This window comes from Adelges cooleyi, unplaced genomic scaffold (genome assembly GCF_023614345.1).
Source record: "Adelges cooleyi isolate 19-005CV unplaced genomic scaffold, UGA_ACOO_1.1 ACOO_flye_CR_arks_rails_tigmint_CR_PRNA_651, whole genome shotgun sequence".
NCBI classification, from domain to species: Eukaryota; Metazoa; Arthropoda; class Insecta; order Hemiptera; family Adelgidae; genus Adelges; species Adelges cooleyi.
Genome location: NW_026096352.1, coordinates 4,074,331 through 4,095,353, shown reverse-complemented (window position 1 = coordinate 4,095,353; position 21,023 = coordinate 4,074,331). Strand labels below are relative to the sequence as shown.

The following is a 21,023-nucleotide window of genomic DNA, read 5'->3' as shown; positions in this document are numbered from 1 at the left end:
ATTAATTTGATAATAGTTCTATGGGAGGTTTACCAGTTCCACCATTGATACAACTCCTAGCTGTGTTACGTTTTTACGGAACTGGAAATTCTCAAGTGAGTTACACTATAAAATAGTTATTAACTATAACAGACACTACCTATTGTTGTTTAAACCAGGCAATAACATAATTTATACCAAATATATTATAACTTTTTTTATATTGTCCTAATAATTATTTATGAAATACATTACGTATATAGATTGGTTCTGGTGATTTAGTAGTTATCAGTCAGCCAACTGTCAGTAAATGCGTGAAAAACATATCCAGACTTTTAGCGTCTAAATTAACAAGTTTTATACAATTTCCACAGACTTTAAATGAAAGGAGACGAAACCAAATGCTTTTTCATAATATTGCAGGTGAAATTATAATATTATAAGATAATCATAAACACTACCTACTAGCGTCTGTTTTTTTGTTTTCAACAATTTTATTTTGTTGAATCAAATCTTGAATTAATTTTTTTTCAAAAACTGCGAATGCAATACCTTTACTAATGATATTGTATGAATGTAGTATATTATATGACGTAGGTACAGCTAGATAATAGTTAAGGTTCCACTTCAATGTATCAAAATAAAATGAAATAAAATAGCAATACCTAGGTACTCTATTACAATAAGTTTGTATCTATTAAAATGGTTTAAAATTTAAATCTAAAATAACTTATTAATTAAAACTATGATAACAGAAACTAAACATGCAGAAAACAGTGATAATCCGTGGTAACCATATGTAACCAAGATGCTGGTCGCGCAATTATAATTTTATAAATCCATAAGAATTACTTTTACTTATAACTTTAAAAGTATAACTTAAATTTATTTATGAATACTTATTCATAAGCATTGCTTTTAAAAGTAAGACTTAAGAACAGACAATGAATACGGCCCTAATATTCATTGGTTACTACAAGTTACGCTTTTGATCAAAACTTCCAAACAAATAGCAAGCAATATGTCACAACACAAAAAATCGCTATGTGTGACCTAGTGCGTGAACAGCGCCTAAGAGTCTATCAGGAGCGGGCCCAAAAGGCTTAAGACATTGGCGCAATTAAGGGGAGGGCTTAGCTCCCAAAACATTTATTTTAGCCAACTCACTGTTGATGAATAATTAATTTGATGTAAATTGCGATGTATGATGATAATTTAGTCTTAATTATACAAGATGACGGAGAATGAAAGATCACATTTGTAATGGACGCCATAATTTTCATTTTTGAGGTAGAGAGGTGAAACAAAAAACAAGTTGTTGCAAATTTAGGGAAGTTTTATTGGATATGAAAAAAATATTTTCCTTCGAATGTAATGAATCTCATGCAAGACGACGACGACTCGTTATTATTTCGATGGTATCTTATGTGTTTTTTTTTAATGTTCGTAATAGTAATAAGGGTTTAACGGATATAAAAATTGTGAAAGTTGCCCGGAAAATTGGAAAATTAAAAATTGCATTTCAATAGATGTCGCTACGTGTGCAAATATCACATCTGCACCTAATCAACTGACATATGTATAAATATATGGTGCATTCTGAGTCAAACCACGCGGTAATCGGCCTGACCTCCTCAATTTTTTTTTTTTTACCTTCTTTTGATCTAATAAAAGACTTATTTTTTAAAAATTTTATCACTAATTTTTGCCCCAAAAATAGAGGTTTTTTAAGTTATTTTTCAATAAAAATAAATTTCGACCAGTTTTAAATTTCTGAAATTTTTATCATAAACTTAAATCAAATCTTTTCGTCTAATAATTGTAGTAAGCACACGCTTACTTATAACTTATTATATTATTATATTATTATATTATTATATATTTACGTACTTATCATGTACGTCACTATGACGTACATCTTTCAGGTCTCATATTACTTCCTTGACTAGCTATTTTGCAATCTGAGTAATTAACAACTTTGTTATTTGTTGTTAATACTAGTTTCTCTTGTTCTAAACCTAGTTTATGTTGTTTGTTACAATTTACTAATTTACATATTACTATTTAAGCTTATCTATTTCTCTGTACAATTGTCAGTCTTCAGCCAGTCAGTTATAACGTATTTTATTCAGTGCTTATTAAACAATTAAACTTATTTTCCAAAAGTGTTTTTATTTATAAAAGTCTACGTTTGTTCTCATATACTTTATGTATGTAAAACCCCTTTCCGGGCTTACTACATAATAATTGGTGTCAAAAGTTCGGACTTCGATTCAACCTGCGTTCTGCGCAAACTGAGACGATCACCACCATCGTTCGAAGCACCGACATCCTGACGAGTCAACACTGTCCCTAACGTTGAACGACCGATCATCGTCTAACGTTAGCAGAAGGTCGCTTGAAGCTCTCACAGCTCCAGCGAACCACAAAATCCAAGTTATTCTTGGTCAACGCAAAGCATCTTGCAAATAAGTCGTTGTTAAAACCCAACTCTGTTGGTCGGTGCCAAGTTCACATACACTTATCAGTCACCGCAAAATCCAAAAAAAATATTTTTTTGGTCAACACTCAGATTTTATCTGACCGCTGAGAAACCCGAGTCGTTTATTGTCTTAATACACTCGGTCGACAATAAAACGTCGAATTGTCAATTACCAGTCAAACAAGATCAGGGAAAAATCAACGACAAATCCACAGCACAGCACCGGTTCAACCTCGGCCAAGCGGGTCAAACCAACTGCAGTCTGGGTGCAACAGTAACCGTTGTCCGTCCAACGTGTGTCCAACATCTGCCAGACATCTGTCCATCGTCTACCAATACTTAACCATGAATGTATTTAAAACCATCGTGTGAGTTTTTATTTTATTTTTATTATTATTATGCTTTATGTCTGATAATTGGCAAGTAGTTAAATACGACGAGGACCTATTGCGGGTTAAATTAACTAAATTAAATTCTAAAAACTCTAAAATGACAGAAATTCTTACTTTCAATAACGCTATTAAAATGCTACCTAGTTTTTCGGGTGGTTCCGAAGGAGATTTGGCCTGTTTCGAATCAAAATGTAAATTTGTTATGGCCAACATAGAAAATCAATACGCTGATAAATTATTAGAAATTATAAAAATGCAAATCACGGGCAGGGCTTTTCAAATTATTAGATATCGAGATATTCATTCTCTCGATGACCTCATGGACGTATTACGTTCAAACTTTGGGTCAACACATTCAGTATCATATTTACAGGCAAAACTTAGCTCTACTCGTCAAACCTATAAAGAAAACGTACAAAATTATTTTTCTCGTGTCGAGGACACATATCAACAATTAATTAACGCCTCTATTAAGGATAAAAATACAAACGAATCGAAAATAATCGCGCAAACTATCAAATCACATGCACTATTTGTTTTCGTTAACGGTATTAACCCACAATTACGAATTATATTAAAAGCGCGCAACGTACAATCGATAGAACAGGCTGCTACTATCGCTCTTGAAGAAGAAGTTGCTCTTGACACACGGTCAAACTATAATTCTAACACAAAATCTAATAAATTTTCAAAAAATTCTAATACTAATACAGAAAAAAAAACTTTACGCTGTTACCGGTGTAATCGCGAAGGTCACGTTAAGACCGAATGTCGCACAAAAGAAGAAAATTTTCAAATCCAACTTACAACCGTAGTACTAATGTTAAACAAGAACACGCAAATGTTAAAATGTGTAACTACTGTAAGAAATCTAATCATGATATCACAATTTGCCGCAAGCGAATTGCAAATGAAAAAAAACGTAATTCAAATAATCAAAATGAGCCGTCAAATAACGATTCCTCTTCTTCTTCCCAAAATCGGTCAGTACAAGATATTAAAAACTCGACTAATAACGTTAGGCTAGTTACAGAAATTATTAATGAGCATGTCGCATGCAAATCAGATTCTTTTATTAATAAAACAGCTAACCTACTCTTGGATAGCGGAAGTCAACTTAATATTATTCGTTTATCATCTCTTAGTAATGATTTAATTATAAATGAACAAGACAAACGTTAACTACAGGGTATCTCCCAAACTCGTATTACCACTATTGGTACGGTCTTAATTAATGTACAAATTAATGACGAATCTCTACCGATCACATTCAATGTCGTAAACCAAGATTTCCACATCGTAAACGACGGAATCCTAGGTAATTGCTTTTTAAAACAATACCACGCGATTTTAGACTTAAAAAACGATTTGTTATATATCCCGTCTGACAAGGACGACGCGTTTAGTCCACAAATCATTATACCACAAAGACCAAATTGCTTATTATGTATTCCGATAAATGAACCAATTAACTCAGATTTTATCTGTATCGAGAAAAAACAATTGGCTGATGATATAATTATTTCTAATAGTATATCTCCAGTAAAAAACAATACGACGGTTGGTAACGTTCTTAACATATCAGATCACCCAGTTTTTATTGACAAACTGAATATCAATAATTTAGAATGGCAAACAGTCAATAACGAAAAATTCGATATACCATGTCAAACCGTTGACAAGGCACAGAACGTATATGCCCTAGCATCACCGCTTACGGGCGCCACTCGCATTGAGAAATTGTCCCATCTAATAGAAACCAGTCATTTACATGATGACGAACGTGATAAATTACTATCGATTTGTTACAAATATAGCGACGTATTTTTTCTCGAAGGTGATTATCTGAACGCGACAGACGTTATACAGCATCGAATAGTCACACCGGGGCTTAACAAGCCAATTAACATAAGGCAATACCGGCTACCTCAAGCCTTCGCCGACGAGGTTAACAGGCAAATTTCCGAAATGAAACGTAGTAACATTATTCGTGATTCTAACTCACCATGGTCCTTTCCACTAGTCGTTGTTAGGAAAAAACCAGATCGTTCGGGAAAACAAAAACTTCGGGTTTGTGTCGATTTCAGAAAACTTAACGAATTCTCTGAAAATCTAGCCTTTCCACTTCCACGCACTGAGGACATTCTGGACTCTCTGGGCGGAGCTAAATACTTTAGCACTTTAGACTTTTCTCAGGGATTCTATCAAATAAAGGTACACGAAGACGACATCCCAAAAACAGCTTTTCCTTTAAGGGGGGACATTTTGAGTTTGTTCGTCTACCTTTCGGTCTCAGCTCAGCTCCTCAAACCTTTTCAAAGGCCATGAAAATTGTTCTAAGTGGCTTAGAAGAGGCTAGTCTTGCGTACATGGATGACATAATTTGTTTTGGAAGTTCAATCGAGACCCATAACGAGCATTTAGAAAAAATCTTTCAAAGGCTTTCAGAACATAAACTTAAATTACAACCGAACAAGTGCACCTTCTTATCAAAAGAAGCGCACTACCTCGGCCACGTCATAACACAATATGGCGTTTCGCCTAATCCTTTAAAAATCCAATGTATTGTTGACCATCCCATACCAAAAGACACAAAGGCACTTAAGTCCTTCTTAGGAATTTGTAATTACTACCGAAAATTTCTCAGCGGATTTGCGAACATCGCTAAACCTCTAACGACTCTTTTACAAAAAAACGTTCCGTTTATCTGGTCAGACATTTGTGACAAATCTTTTAATGACTTGAAAACGATGCTAACAACAGCACCATTATTACAGTATCCTAAATGGGATGAACCTTTTAATCTGGCAACTGATGCATCGGGTTTTGCAATCGGGTCCGTCTTGTCCCAGGGTCCTATTGGGGAAGATTTACCTATAGCATACGCTTCTAGAACACTAAATAAAGCTGAACAGAACTATTCAGTCATTTTAAAAGAATGTCTTTCAATTATTTGGTCTGTTAAACACTTTAAAGAGTACCTTTACGGTCGACATTTTATTATTATCACAGACCATCGCCCACTAACTTATTTATTCGGCATAAAAGACGTATCCTCACAACTTATGCGTTGGAGACTTATTCTACAGGAATTCGATTATGAAATTAAATACCGTCCCGGTCCGCAACACACGAATGCCGACGGTCTTTCTAGGATCATGTCTATTAATGATCAAACCACTTCTACTACCCTATTTGACGACTTTAAAATAACCGAATCCAGTAAATTAATATTCAATAAAAACATAGTAGAATCGAACGTCACGATTAACGACATAGCTGCAACAGAGCACGTGGCTCTACCGGTTGCTCGGGACATGGTCGTTACACATCAAGTTATCAGAAATTTTATTACTAAAAACAATATTTCTATAAACCTGTCCTTTCCGAAGGATTCCAATATTATTGTTATTAACGAAAACAACAGGTTTATTATTTTTCTAGGTCTACGCGATATGTATACGAAACCATTGGACGATAAATTTGTTTTTCTCGTTTACACAGAGTTACGAGATTTTTGTGTTAATAATCAATGTACGCAAATACACACTCTTGCTGTAGACGGCTTATCTACTCTCACATCTCATACACGTATCCGTTCAATGCTTCGTTTTATTTTTAAACCAACTGACATAGTTGTTCACGTTCATAGTGATTATTCATTCTCAACCGAAGACAAACATAACTTAATATCCGAATATCATAACTCGCTTACCGGAGGTCATTCGGGAACATCACATACTATAAAACGATTACAATTATTATACTCATGGAAGAACATGAAAAAAGATGTAAAGGAATTTATTAAGGCATGCGAAACTTGCCAGAAAAATAAACATAATAAAAAGTTTAAACAAAAAATGATGATTACCACTTCTTCTACAAAACCATTTCAACGGGTTTCTATGGATTTAGTGGGGGTTTTAAAGAAAACACCTATGGGCAATACTCATATTTTGACTTTTCAAGACGACCTTTCACGTTACGTGGTTACAGTAGCTCTAGCCGATATAGACGCTGCAACAGTGGCCCAGGCCTTCGTTGAGTGCCTAATCTGTGTTTACGGGGTACCATCGTCCATATTAACAGACCAAGGGTCAAACTTTATGGCTGATATATTCAAGAGAACTTGTAAGCTCTTAGGAATCACCAAACTGAATACAACGAGCTACCATCCACAATGTAACGGGCACATAGAAAGATACCACTCTTCTTTAAAAACTTTTCTTAAAAGTTTCATTGATAAGGGGGGGGGACAATTGGGACACATTGCTGTGTTACTCAACGTTTTGGTATAACAGTTCGGTTAACTCCAGTACAGGGTACGCCCCATTTGAACTTTTATTCGGACGTCAACCAGTTATTCCATCAGTTTTTTTTAGAAATCCGGATCCAATGTATAGCTTTGACGACTATGTAGCCGATCTAAAAAGAAAGATGCAAGAAACACACAAAATCGCGCATGATAATCTTCTTATATCAAAAAATAAAAACAAAGATTATTATGACAAATCAGCACGCGAACAGATTTTTCAGGTGGGAGATAAGATTCTAATAAAAAACCAAAACAAAAAGCATTCACTAGAGGACCTTTGGCTGGGTCCATTTATCGTTACACAAATACATAACAACGGAAACGTTACTATATTACAAGGAAGACGTGAAAAACGGGTTCACGTCAATAACATAAAACGATTTTACGATTAATAATTATTTTCTTTCTCCTTCTCTCTATCTCGCATTACTAGTTCATAAAGCATTTTCGTTTCTATATATTCTCTTTCATTAGCAAAAGGTGCTTGTCGACAATAATATTATTCACAATTACATAATATTATTCACGAAATGCATCTTTGACAATGTCATTAGACGATTCTCATACCCATTATTCATCGAAAAACTAAAAATCATCTTATAAATCCAATATTTTTCTTCTCTTTTCGACTATTTTTTTTTTCTCTCTTTTCAGATTATTTACAATTTTTTATGGTGCGCAGGCACAGAAAAATTTTACAGTACAGGAACTATCCCAACCTTCGGGTATATTCTTTGAAAATCGAGGCACAGTTAGAGTTATCACTTCTACATGGACGCTAGCAGCTTATTTTAGTACAATTTCATTTCAGCAGGATGCTATTACGCTTAACCATACGGTTCAAAAATCCCAAACTTTGTGTGAGCATGGCAACCTTAACACTCATCTTTCTCAAGATGTTAAAGACGCTTGTTGGACCTTTGTTAGTTCTTTAAAGGCTATGGTTAATGATGCCATAGAAAAACGCTCGTTACTATTAGACTCTATCGGTCACCAAACGCGTGATAAAAGATCAGCTCCTTTCGAAATGGTAGGTCAAATAGCACATAATTTATTTGGGGTTTGTGACGAAAATTGTGTACGTAAGTACAATTTCTATATATCTACACTAGAAAACCAAAATATAAATACCTTAAAGCTTGTTAATAAACAAACTAAAATTATTAAATTATTACAAAAAGAACATACATTTCTTAATTCTTCTATTTCTTTTTTGTCAACTTCAATGTCTAATATGAGTAAGGAAATGTCAGAATATTCTTTTGCTAACATTATGGGAGACCATAATACGCACGTTAAATTAATTCTTGGTGCATACATGCACAACACAACTATCTTAGCAGACGTATTAAATTACGCTTCGACAGGACATATTCATCCATATGTATTAAATAAACAAGAATTTATTAACAATCTAAGAGACATCAAGGTTTCTCTTCCATCAGGGACAGACTTACCTGTCAGTATTAGTGATCAAAATTTAGCCGAACTTATACAATTATCAGACTTGAGTATATTTGCTACTAATAACAGTATTGTATTTTTAATTAAACTACCGTTAGTTTATCAAACTCATTTAACATTGTATTCAGTTCTCGCTAAACCTGTTAAAATGTATAATAATAACATATATGTTTATGTTAAACCTGCTTCCCAATATTTAGCTATAAGCAGATCGCATGAATATTATACTAGTTACTCCGAGTTGGACCTATTAAGATGTAAGATATCCACTTCTTTTTTGCTATGTCCAGAAATCCAAACACTACATCCTACAAATTTAAAACCTACTTGTGAGATCACATTATTCCAAAATCCACGATATTTCCCTTCTAATTGTCATATCCAATACTTAAATTTATCTTATTCTATTTTTCACAAATTACATACTAAAAACCAGTGGTTATTTGTTACTCCGTTCGATGTTCTTTACATTACTTGCGATGACATCACTGAACGTATTACAGCCACTATCGAAGGGGTAGGACTATTATCTCTTAATGAGACTTGCACAGCGTACGGTCAAAATGATATCCTCCTTCCTACTCCTATCTCTCATGAACATTATATTGATGTAATTCCCCTTACAAATATTGTACCTCTTACCGACAATTCATTAATTAATTACCCTATTACAGTAATTTCTGATTATATATCTATTCATAATCTTAACGATTTATTAAAACTAAAATCTAATTATATACAGCCAGAGCATGTTCAATCGTACTCTCTTTTTATTACAGTTCTTATTATATTATTAATTGGTAACCTAATTTTCTTTCTTATTTTTACTACTGTCAAATTACTCAATAATAAAACACCCACAATCAAAGGAACAGCAGAAGAATTAACTGAACTTCATAATAATACAGATAAGTGTAATGATACAACTATTGTTTTAGATCCCAACCCTTCTGTAACAAATGTAGTTAATACAAGTCACTTTGACATACCTCATTCTAGTACTATGTACTCGGTATATCCAAGACTTTAATTTTTTTTATGTATTTGTTCTGTTTAATTGGTATTAACTATTGTTTATATATATATACTTATGTATAGGTGATGGATGTTATTTTAGATTAGCATTGTTTACTATTGTCTATCTTTGTATTATTGTATTATTATTATTGTTTATTTTGTTTAATTTTTTTTTTTTTTTTGGGGAAACCCCATTGTTTTCAATGTATTTTCCATTTTGTGGTGGGGGTGTAGTAAGCACACGCTTACTTATTACTTATTATATTATTATATTATTATTATATTATTATTTATATTTACGTACTTATCATGTACGTCACTATGGCGTACATCTTTCAGGTCTCATATTACTTCCTTGACTAGCTATTTTGCAATCTGAGTAATTAACAACTTTGTTATTTGTTGTTTATACTAGTTTCTCTTGTTCTAAACCTAGTTTATGTTGTTTGTTACAATTTACTAATTTACATATTACTATTTAAGCTTATCTATTTCTCTGTACAATTGTCAGTCTTCAGCCAGTCAGTTATAACGTATTTTATTCAGTGCTTATTAAACAATTAAACTTATTTTCCAAAAGTGTTTTTATTTATAAAAGTCTACGTTTGTTCTCATATACTTTATGTATGTAAAACCCCTTTCCGGGCTTACTACATAATGGGAGTGGGCCGAGATTTATTCCTATGTTTTTTTTAATAAAGAACATTTTTTTTTTCAAAATGCGAAAAAAAAATTTAATTTCAGTTTTCTTATTTAAATTTTTTTTGCATATTTTGGGAGTAAAAAGTGAAAAATGTTCCTTACGAATAACATTAAAAATAATACAGGGGCATAGTGTGGACGTGTGTGCCACGCGGCATTTGAGGTTAAAATGTGTCTCTTACTGCTTGATCCAGGATGGGTGACCACTCGGGAAAATGATTCTGATTTTATGATAAAAATTTCAGAAATTTAAAACTGGTCGAAATCAATTTTTTTTTAAATATAACTTTAAAAACCTCTATTTTTTGTGGCAAAAATTTCAAAAAAATAGAAGTCTTATATTAGACCAAAAGAAGGAAAAAAAAAAATTTCAAAACAATTTGAGGAGGTCAGGCCGATAACCGCGTGGTTTGACTCAGAATACGATATATTTTTCATTGCTAACCCAAAATAACACTTGGTTTGTAACCATGGTAACCACGGTACTCGAGCGAATGGTAGGTGATTAAAGGAACAGGCCGATTCGGGGGATGCTCTTCACGGTTGGAACTGGATCTGGGACTGGGACCCTTGAGTAAGAGAGGGACATAATTCATAAAATGTAATGTAAAAACGCTGAGACGGGTATGCTAAAGCTTTACAATCTACAGCCTAGAGTACTGACTTTTATATAATATTGTAAATAGTAAACATCTTTTTAAACATTATATCTGATTTTATGAGTGAAGTACCAACAATAAAGTTAACCTATACCTATGATATTTTGTTATTTTTAACTAATATATTCGTCTCTGTTTTCCTCTCCTCAACAATACATAGTTCACTGCTCAGACATCATATCCCTCACTGCAACTCTCTGTCATCGTGACGTCGTATAAATTCACTGCATACATCGCCCTTGATAGCAACGAATATTATGTTGGTTAGAATAGGTTCCTCGAATTGTCCAACTGTCGTTTTTGTACCTCTTTCTTGATTTCTATGCAACATTTTATGGAAATACTTTTACGCTAAACCCGTTCAATTCTTTAGAAAAGTGTTTTGACAAAACATATTTTATGCGCCGAAAAAAGTGGTGTGGCTCTTAATGTTAAAATGATGCTCTTAGACGAAGACCCAGCCATTCAATACTTAATAAACTTTGATGGATTATCGTGTATTTACAGTAGGTAGCCTTTCCGGTTAATCGTTCATGACCAGTATTCGTATCATCACACTACTTTCTCCCGTCTTAAACTTTAAAAGTGATAATCTAAAACGCGTTATCGACCAGTCTACATTTTCAGTAAATTATTCTTAATTAAAAAAATTAGTTTTATAATAATATAAATTAAATTATTAAAAAAAAGAAAAAATTAAAAAACTGCAAAACTCTTTACAAATTTGAAACTAATTTGACTATTTTTAAAAAATTATAGAGCCCCGTAATTTTAAGTTAAAAATCTGTAATTTTTTAGGTGTTTTTCTCGATTTTGAAGGGGAAGGTTGTAAGTATAAATATGGTATTAAATTTTTGGCCCAATAAAGTACATTTCGGGTCTATTTCTAATCTATAGAGTTGCAACACGAAGAAATTATTTCACAATTTAGAAGATATCATGAGTCGATACAAAAAAAATAAAACATATTGTAAAATTATTACCTTCTCAGCCCCTCATAGAAGTTAAAAATAATTATGAAAAAAAAACCGTAGAAAAATATTTTAAAACTACACGAGAGAACTAGTATTTCTTTATTCAATACACTCAAAATGTATACATAAATCTGGTAACATTATCAATTATCATATTACAATAAAAATTAATATTTCCGAATAAATCGTAACTTAAACATAACAATATAATATATATACTGTTATATATGCTATGAACCAAAATTGCAACCCAGATAGATTGGAAACAAAACAGTTATAACTTATAAATGACTTTTATTTCGTGTTATTACACAAGTCATACTAATTTGATATGACTTAAGAAATTAATTTTATAAATAATAGAAAAACATCTTTGTATTAATTAATTTAAAAATTGATTAAATAAATTTAAAATTAAAAAACAATTATTTCGTTGATAATAGTTATTAAAATATAGTCGAATTAAGGAAGAACATTTTACAAAAACTACATTAAAATATAATTTTTTAATTAAACAGCAAATTTGTCATCAACAATTATAGCAATTATATTACAGTTAAACATTTTAGGTCATTCATATTTTTTTGTAACAGACAGTAACCAATGAACTGATTTTTATATTATGACTAAAATTGTATTCTTATGGTTACAGACAATAGCCAAAAAGTACAGTGAATATTTATTTACTCAATATAATATATACAATATATATTTTTATTATTATATGCAATTTTGACATTATAAGCTAATTATTTCGCCTCCTAACAGCTTTAGCTTTTCTCCTCTCTCCAGCTGGAGCTGCACCAATACTGAATAATGCTTGACCTGATCCCTGAATTCCTGTCCAAAATACAATTTTAAATTTACAGTGTTCAAAATATTATTCTAAGTTCCAAGTATTTGCTTACCTGGTGCTTGTTGGGGAGGTGTTCCAAAACCAAATGCACCTAAAAAATATATATAAATTCAGGTATTAACAAACTAGTAACTTAAATTAAAAATAATGACTTCTGGGTCTAGCTAAAATGCGAAACAAAATATCAGAAATTTAATAACACAGCTAACTATTAATTTTCTATTATATAATTTTGTCTTTTTGACCCAAAGTCCAAGTATGGACATTTTATACTAAAATAACAAATAATTATTTAAAAAGAAAACATTTTTGAAACAATTTATTAGTTATAATTTAAAATATTTTCTTAAATACATTTTTATTACAGTTAGAAAAGAGTTTTGTGTTTAAAATAAATTAACACAAATAAAAAATGTATTTTAGATTATGCTACACATTAAAAAAAAAATACCTTGTTGTTGTCCTCCAGTAAATTGAGGAAGGGAAGACACTGATAGTGCTTGTCCAAACTGGAATGGTGAAGCTCCTGTCGGACCTGCATTGAAACCAAAAGCGCCTTCTGACTTTGCTGGCTGTGGTGGCCCACCAAAGCTAAATGTTGTTGATGGATTACTAGGTACCGAGTTATTTGTACTGCCAAACTGGAAACCCCCACTGGACCCAAATGAGGCAGACGAAGGTGAAGCTACATTTCCAAATGATGATTTGGATTCAGGAGCGACGACATTACCGAATGGAGAAGGTTGTGGTGGTGAAATATTGCCAAATGCAGGTGTTGGCTGTGATGACACTGAAGTGCCAAAGCCACTAAACCCTGAAGGACTGAATGCATTTGTATTTTGACCGAACTTAAGTGGTTCACTATCAGCTTTTTTGGCTCCACCAAACTGAAATGCATTGCTGGCTGAAGCTGGTGCACTGAATTTGAAAGGTTCAGATTTTGGTTCTGTTTTGTTATGGAACTGCAGGGATTGATTTGGTGGAGTAAACGTATTTCCAAAAGCTGTAGGCTTATCACTTCCTCCAAATTTAAATGGAGCAGCAGCTGCAGTTTGCGACCCAAAAGCTGGAGTTGAAAACTGAGTTTTTTGATCATCTGTTTTTCGGGCATTAAATTCGAATGCTTTTTTGTCCACAAAACTTGGTGGGGATGACAGCAAACCAAATGAAGGTGTAGATTTTGCTGCAGAAAACTGAAAAGTGTTACCTAACGATCCTGGTGGTTTTTCATCGCGTTTTGTACTTGTACTGTTAAATTGAAATACAGGACTCGTTGCATTATTACCGCTATTATTAAACATTGGTATGTTAAAAGACCCTCCTGGAGTTGACGTTACTGGTTTTACTTCTGTACTCGAGGTTCCAAAAATCAATTTAGTGTCTTGGTTATTAACAGGCAGGCCAACAGTGTTGCTTAATTGAGTTTTAGTTTGATCTGTTAACGAGTTGCTAAATACCGAAGAAGACATTGCGCCAAACTGTAATTTTGTAGCAGATCCTTCAATTGTAGATTGTGGTGTAAGATTAAATTTGGCCGCAACACTTGCAGTTGTTGTTTTTGGTTCAGTGGGTTTTCCGAAACTAAACGGACTTGCACCCAATGCTGTAGTATTCGACCCAAACAAAGTTTTAGATTCAGTTCCAGTCGAGGTAGTAGGAATGCTATCAACAGGTTTGGTTGGACCACCAAATTGGAATTTTATAGGTTCTGGAGCTTTTGTATTCTCAGTAACATTTTTACCAAATGAAAATACAGGTTTAACTGCACTTGTGTTTTCTGGTGCATTAGGAGAAACGTGTTTTGGTTGTTTTTCGTCAGTTTTTGGCACTACAAATTGCATATCTGGAACTGTAGACTTTCCAACATTAGACGATCCAAACTGCATAACAGACAGGACCTTATCATTAGATTTAGGAGCACCAAACTGAAATGCCGGTGTAGACTGTTTATCATCAGTTTTAGCTGTTCCAAAAGTAAAGGTTGGTTGTTTAGGTGAACTCTCCAAATTCAATACTGGATTTTCTTTAGATTTTTTTAATGGCGACTGAGTACCAAACTGTATTACTGGTATGTTCTGATTTTTATTTGTTTCGTTCTTGGTAGTTTCACTGACAGCTGCAGGTTTATTGGAATCTGTTGAACTTGAATTAGGCTCAATAGACTTTGAAGTTTGTATAGAAAACTGAAATGGAGCTTTTTCAATGTTGATAATTTCTTTTGTCGAATTCTCATTAACTTTAGGAGTTTGGGAAATTGGTTTTGCAGGTTCAATAATATTAAAATCGGTTTTTGGTGTTTCAACAATATTTTTTAAAGATTGACTTTCATTTTGTTTCCCATCAATTTCACTTTTATCCTTCAGATTTTTAGGTAGATCAACAGATTGAGTTGTTGTGGCGATAGATGACGTAAAACATGGAGGTAATTTTGATTGGTTTAAATCAGAAACAGAAGTTGTCAATACTGGTGTAATAACCGAGTCGGAAGTTAAATTAAAATTTGTGTTTTTTAATAAAGAAGAGTGTTGTGAATCGTTGGTGGATACAGCTGAAAATAATAGAACATAATCAGTGAATATTAATCTATCTAAAACACAATTTACTACATACTTTTTTCTTGGACATTATTTTTTTTTTGTTCTATTTTTTCTAAACTAGTAAATGGTTCAGGATCGACATCATCAAATACCTCATCGAGTATTGTTTTCATACTTTTTCTTTTAACAACCTGCATTTTTCCACTTCTATTGAAAATTCGGCTAGCTGCAACTGTCACTAAATCATCTGATATATCAGTTTCAGTAGTTTTATCAATTTTATTTAACGGGTTTTTGTCATTGTGCAACAATATTGTAGATCCACAACAAGTACAGCTTTTGCAGTGTTTTGGACTGGGACAATAATCATCTTCAGAGTCTAAAAAATAAAAAATTATTATGTAATATAATAAATACCTAAGGTAATATTTATCAAAATTTAAGATTGAAAATAACAACATATCATGTAGATACTTACAACTTAAAACTTAACACTCAGTATCTAATTCAATTTATAACTTATTGTAAATTTCTAATTGAAATTTATTTTTTTTAAAAGAAAGATATTAAAAATTACATTTTTAAGCAGTAATTTTTTTAATTTTATAAAATTATTTTGTAGTAACATGTTTTATAATACTTAAAATATATAGAGATGTTTTTACAGGGTTTGAAATAATAGCGTCAAAGCTATAACACTTCTTTTTATAATACATATTGTAAATATTTAATTCTTATAATAAGAAAAACCCAATTTTCTTTCTTAAAATTTTAAACTATAATGAAAGTAAATATACGTATAATGTATACATAAATTATCATACGGTAAATTATAGTTATGAAACCCATACGAATTTAAGAAATAAGTAGGTATCAAAAACTAAGAGATTTTTTCTTTTAGTTAAATTTTCTTTAACATATAGAATGTTTGTGATCACAATAAATAATTTTAATTTATAGTTTTTTATTAAGGCAAGTCATATTGTAAGTTAAAACATCATATAGATTTAATGAATTGAAAGCATTGTATTTTAATAATATTTGAAAACATTTTTTAAACACTATATTTGTTGCAAAAATATTTATAGGTAATTGAAAATTTCATCTGGATCATATGGCAATTGTTATTATAAGATAAGATTATAATATATGATATATGATATCGTATTATATTCTTTGACAAAACTTGAATGAGCAAAAGTTGTTATTTTAGGGAAGAAGATGATGGTGGGATGGTTTCCTATTTTCTACTGCACCAGTCTAGTGGGCCATAAATGCTAGAAAAATGGCCACTGGCCGAGATTCGAACCAAGCCTAGGTGAGTAGAAGCACTGCCGCGTTAAGCCTCTCGGCCATGGCGCCACCATTTTATAATATATGAAATATAATTGTATTAGTTGAGATATCTGATGTATGTACACGTATGTACATATATATACAAATGTTTATATTTGCCTCTAGTCAATTCTTACAATTAATAATGCAAGTTATACCATAAAAAAATATTACCATTAGGATAGGTTCTTTTCTGTCCGGGTGTAAGTAGAAACTTGCTAGAGCTGTAAGAACTAAAAATTTCATTGTTTCGAGTTTTAGGCCGCTTTTGTAAATGATTATCATTATACTTATCTCCATGTCTTTTGATTCTTAAAAATAAAAACATTATTAACGTTTGAACAATTTTCTTATGTTAACATTTTATAATATACAATATTTGATCTGTAGCTTAGAATTTTTTGAAGATACTCATTGATTCAAAATAGTAGGCACATACACAAAAATAAATAAATCACATAAAATAAAAAATTACATTGTTGTAAAATTCTTACTTTTTCAACTACAACTAAGTAAATTTGTATTGTTTTAAAAACAATATATTAAAATTTACTCACAGTTTTTTTTCAATATCACCACGAACTGTTTTTGCATTAATTACTGTTCGAGGAACTACGCTGTTATTCACTTTATCCATTCCATTAAATGAAGCTACCCAATTGGTGGTTACACTTATAGTTTTCCGCCGACGATTTACAAATGTATCAACTCCACACTTCAGTTTAGCATTATTACAAGAAAAACGCTTTTTAAAATGAAATAGTAAATAATTAAAAATATTAAATAGTTTATATTTATACCTCCTGGCGAGTTCTTTTCCTTATACCAAAATTGTCCAATGTTTCCATCAGTTTACGTTTTTTGTCATCTCTAAGAGAGTGATTACTATTGGTACTATTATTAATGCTGTTCCTGAGGATAATAAACAAAACATTAAATAAATCAGGTAATTTTTAAAATGTGAAATATTTAAAAGTGTTAAATTCTACCTACTAATAAATACATAATCATAGCCTGATTAGCAGTTAACATTTAATATATAAAATAATACCATTACCTGTATTGATTATAACTGTTTTTATATTTATTTAAATAAATTAAAAAAAACGAATACTTATAATACGTATACTTTGTTCCGAAAGAGAACATAGCGTTTTTACACATCACCACTGATGGCTGGAGGCCACTGCTAGGTAAGGTAAGTTTTTCCCTCTCTTGCCAAAATGTGGCGCTGAAAGAACACTATGGTCTCCATCTGAACCTCGAACCTAACTGAAGTACGTTGTGAGCAGTGTGAAGCGCTTGGTGGGAAATGCAAGCCACTGAACATAAACCAGTTGCTGTACGGTATTTTTTCTTTTGGAACAGGGTATATATATAATATATAAGTATATATTTAGGTGTCCGTTATTTTGGCTTTGGTAAAAAAGTTATGCTCCTAGTGGCTTTTTTGCTTCTGTCCGATGAAAAAAAATGTACACGAAATTTCAATACTGTAGATCAATATTTACCTGGTATATTGAGTAGTCAATGTTATGCATTTGAATAACATTGGGTTTTCGTGACTTTTTGTTTGCAAATTTGCACAAGCGTGAAAAAAAAATCATAAAAATCTAAAACCCAAAAGAAAATGTTGAGGAACTCATGGACATTTAATATGATTTTTATTGAACATCATATAATATATAATTTTTTAAAATAAGCTGCAATATTTGAAGTGGGCTCATTGGAATGATGAAGAAAACAAATTAAAAAGTATATGAGAAAAATATTTGATTTGATTTATTTGTTTGAAGTCTGAACAATACTGAAGTCTATATAATGTTGTTTTTGTTAACATGAAGTCTTGTTTTGCTCATTATCTTAGACACATAATAACAATCCTGAGATTTAGTCACTAACATACCTACTCTACTATATAAAATAATTTAAAAAAACTATCTTAATATAATGTTGTATATATATATATATATATATTATTATTCTTATTATGCAAATTATTTGAAATTGAATACATACTTTGAAATGCATGAATCCGATAAAAGTGAAACATCAGTTGACGGTGTCATTGACCCTATTTCACGAGCTTTTTGAGCAATACGAAAACTAAAGCCAGGATTTGTCACATTGGCTTTACAATTGGTTCTATAAAATACACAACACAAAAATAATAACTACAATGAAAAAAAAATTTTAAATATCAATAACTAAAATGTTAGATTACTTGAAAGATGTATTGTTTCCATTTAGCTTATGGGAAACAGGCTGCTTGTGGTTGAAAATGTTAAGAGCCCTCGCTTCTGAACCGTTGAGATTTAATGTTTTTCCACTAAGAGGATCCAATGTCATTTTTTTGTCAGCACTAGGTTTTGAATTATTAAAAATGTTCAAAAACGAAAACATAGTAGTAAATGACTGTAAATTATAATCAAGTATCGAACATGTGGAATACAGAGTAATGAGTATTGAGTATTACAGATAACTAGCGAGTAGTGACTATAAAAAGTATAGTGTCTACTGAGTACTGACTACACATAACATAATACAGTACACTTTTGTCCATCGTCGTTTGGTTCTACGCTTATCAGATTCCGTTATCTAATTAAATATATTGAAAAACCGTTGAAAACGACCATTCATCGTTATACACTATACCACGGTTGTAAAATATTGTGATAATCAAAGTAATAGTTATTGTGATAATTATTAATTATTAATTCGTAATAAATTACATTTTAGATTTTACGCATAACAAAATAAATAATAATAAATATTTGTTTTCCGAATAGGTATGACACGATTATAGGTGAAATCTATATATAATCGTGGTATACAGGACATACAGGACGGCGGGTCATTTCACCAAAATTTCATATTTTTTTAAATCTTCCAAAATTTAGTATCTTAAATAGGAATAAAATGGATAAATAAAAAAAAACTTTTTTAATAACATGTTTTTATTAAAAATTGATAAAAAATGAACTAAAAAGTAAAAAACAATTTTACTGCAAGAACAATAAATTTACCAATCAATTGTAGAACATTTTTTTTAAAATGTCAATTACTTTGAAAACAACTGAAAATTAACTACAATTTAAGAAAAGTTTAAATATCTATAATATTTTACTAAAAATAATAGCGTGGGCCCTATTTAACAAAGTCCCTAATGAGTTTAACAGATAATGATTTAATTTGTAATCTAAATTTGGTTCAATTTTAGTGTGTGACACATATATTTCATAATACTTAACTCAATGAATTTGGAATTTGTTGTATATATATATATAAATATCGACATATAATTTATTTTAGCAATATTCGTCTATTATTATGTGTTTAAATGGATGAATAAGTCTTTGGTCCAAAAAATTGCTATTTTCTGGGCCCAATGCACTAATTTCCATCAACAAATCTTCATTATCAGAAAATCTTTTATTTGATTCAATATTAATTTTATCTATAATTGCTAATTGTACTAATTTCTCTTCATTTAGCATATAAGGGTGGATCCGTGGATTTAGAGTGTTTTGTATTAAATTTCTATGCGAACAGTTTGGACTCATTCTATAATTTTGTATTATAACGTTAATCATTTCTTATTTCTCGAAAATGTTCTCTAAGATAATTAATTAATACAAATGTTTCATCCATACATGTATTTTTATCTTGTAGCTATTTATAAATTTATTATTTTAGTGCCACACACGATACACGATTTATTTACTAATAGTGGGTAATCAGAGTGTACGTAAGATACCATTTTTTTTTTATGTATAGAAGATAATATAATGACGACTTATAATTTTTTTACCATGTGCATTTTTCTTTTTTCATACTAACTAAAAAGTATTAACTTTTTAGTTAATTTTAAATTAAATTCATAAAAATTATAGTTCTAAATCTTAACTAAATTTATTTACATTTTAGGATGGGCAGTAGGCAGCTGCGGTTCGTGGATACTAATTACAACAGTAAACAAAAACATTTGTTTTTAATATAAGGACATGGGTTTTAGTTTTTTCATGCAGAATATAAAAAAAGTATTAAGAGCGACAGCGGCCTCGACAGAAAACACCATTTGATGAGATGCCATTATAATAATAATGACACGCCATTATTTTTTTTACCAAAAATATGATTACATTTCTAAGACATCTGTTACAACAAATTATAACAGCGATTAAGAAGGTATAATTTTTTTTATCGACTTTATTTTTTTTTTTTGTCAGCTTATAGTTTTGTATACAAAACAGAGATGTGATGGTACATGAATACTTTTCTCAGTTTTCACTAATTATTTTCAAACATACT

At 31.1% G+C, this 21,023-nt stretch overlaps 1 protein-coding gene across 2 annotated transcripts; it reads right to left on the bottom strand.

Annotated features, from left to right (window-relative positions):
- Nucleotides 1-12,515: 12,515 nt before the first annotated feature.
- Nucleotides 12,516-19,139, bottom strand: LOC126844698 (nuclear pore complex protein Nup153-like). Of its 2 annotated transcripts, none has more exons than XM_050583077.1 (9): nt 18,937-19,139; nt 18,732-18,857; nt 17,513-17,624; nt 17,270-17,427; nt 16,887-17,023; nt 15,451-15,756; nt 13,292-15,388; nt 12,893-12,931; nt 12,516-12,824 (listed from the first exon to the last, which is right to left on the bottom strand). In XM_050583077.1, the coding sequence occupies exons 1-9, from the start codon at nt 19,113-19,115 to the stop codon at nt 12,730-12,732; spliced, it is 3,249 nt and encodes a 1,082-aa protein (XP_050439034.1). In that variant the 5' UTR covers nt 19,116-19,139; the 3' UTR covers nt 12,516-12,729. The 2 variants fall into 2 exon arrangements, with proteins under 2 accessions (XP_050439034.1, XP_050439033.1); XM_050583076.1 differs by lacking the exon at nt 18,937-19,139 and adding an exon at nt 18,224-18,325 and having other exon boundaries at nt 18,732-18,854.
- Between the last annotated feature and the right edge of the window lie 1,884 nt (nt 19,140-21,023).

Bases quoted from the DNA above. Each gene is read 5' to 3' on its own strand.
- LOC126844698 (XM_050583077.1), bottom strand. From the start codon at position 19,115: ATGTTTTCGTTTTTGAACATTTTTAATAATTCAAAACCTAGTGCTGAC. The intron at 15,757-16,886 runs GTAATATTTTTT...TTTATTTTTTAG, and splicing joins GAAAAGAACCTATCCTAATG to ACTCTGAAGATGATTATTGT. The intron at 12,932-13,291 runs GTATTTTTTTTT...TATATTTTTTAG, and splicing joins TACTGGAGGACAACAACAAG to GTGCATTTGGTTTTGGAACA.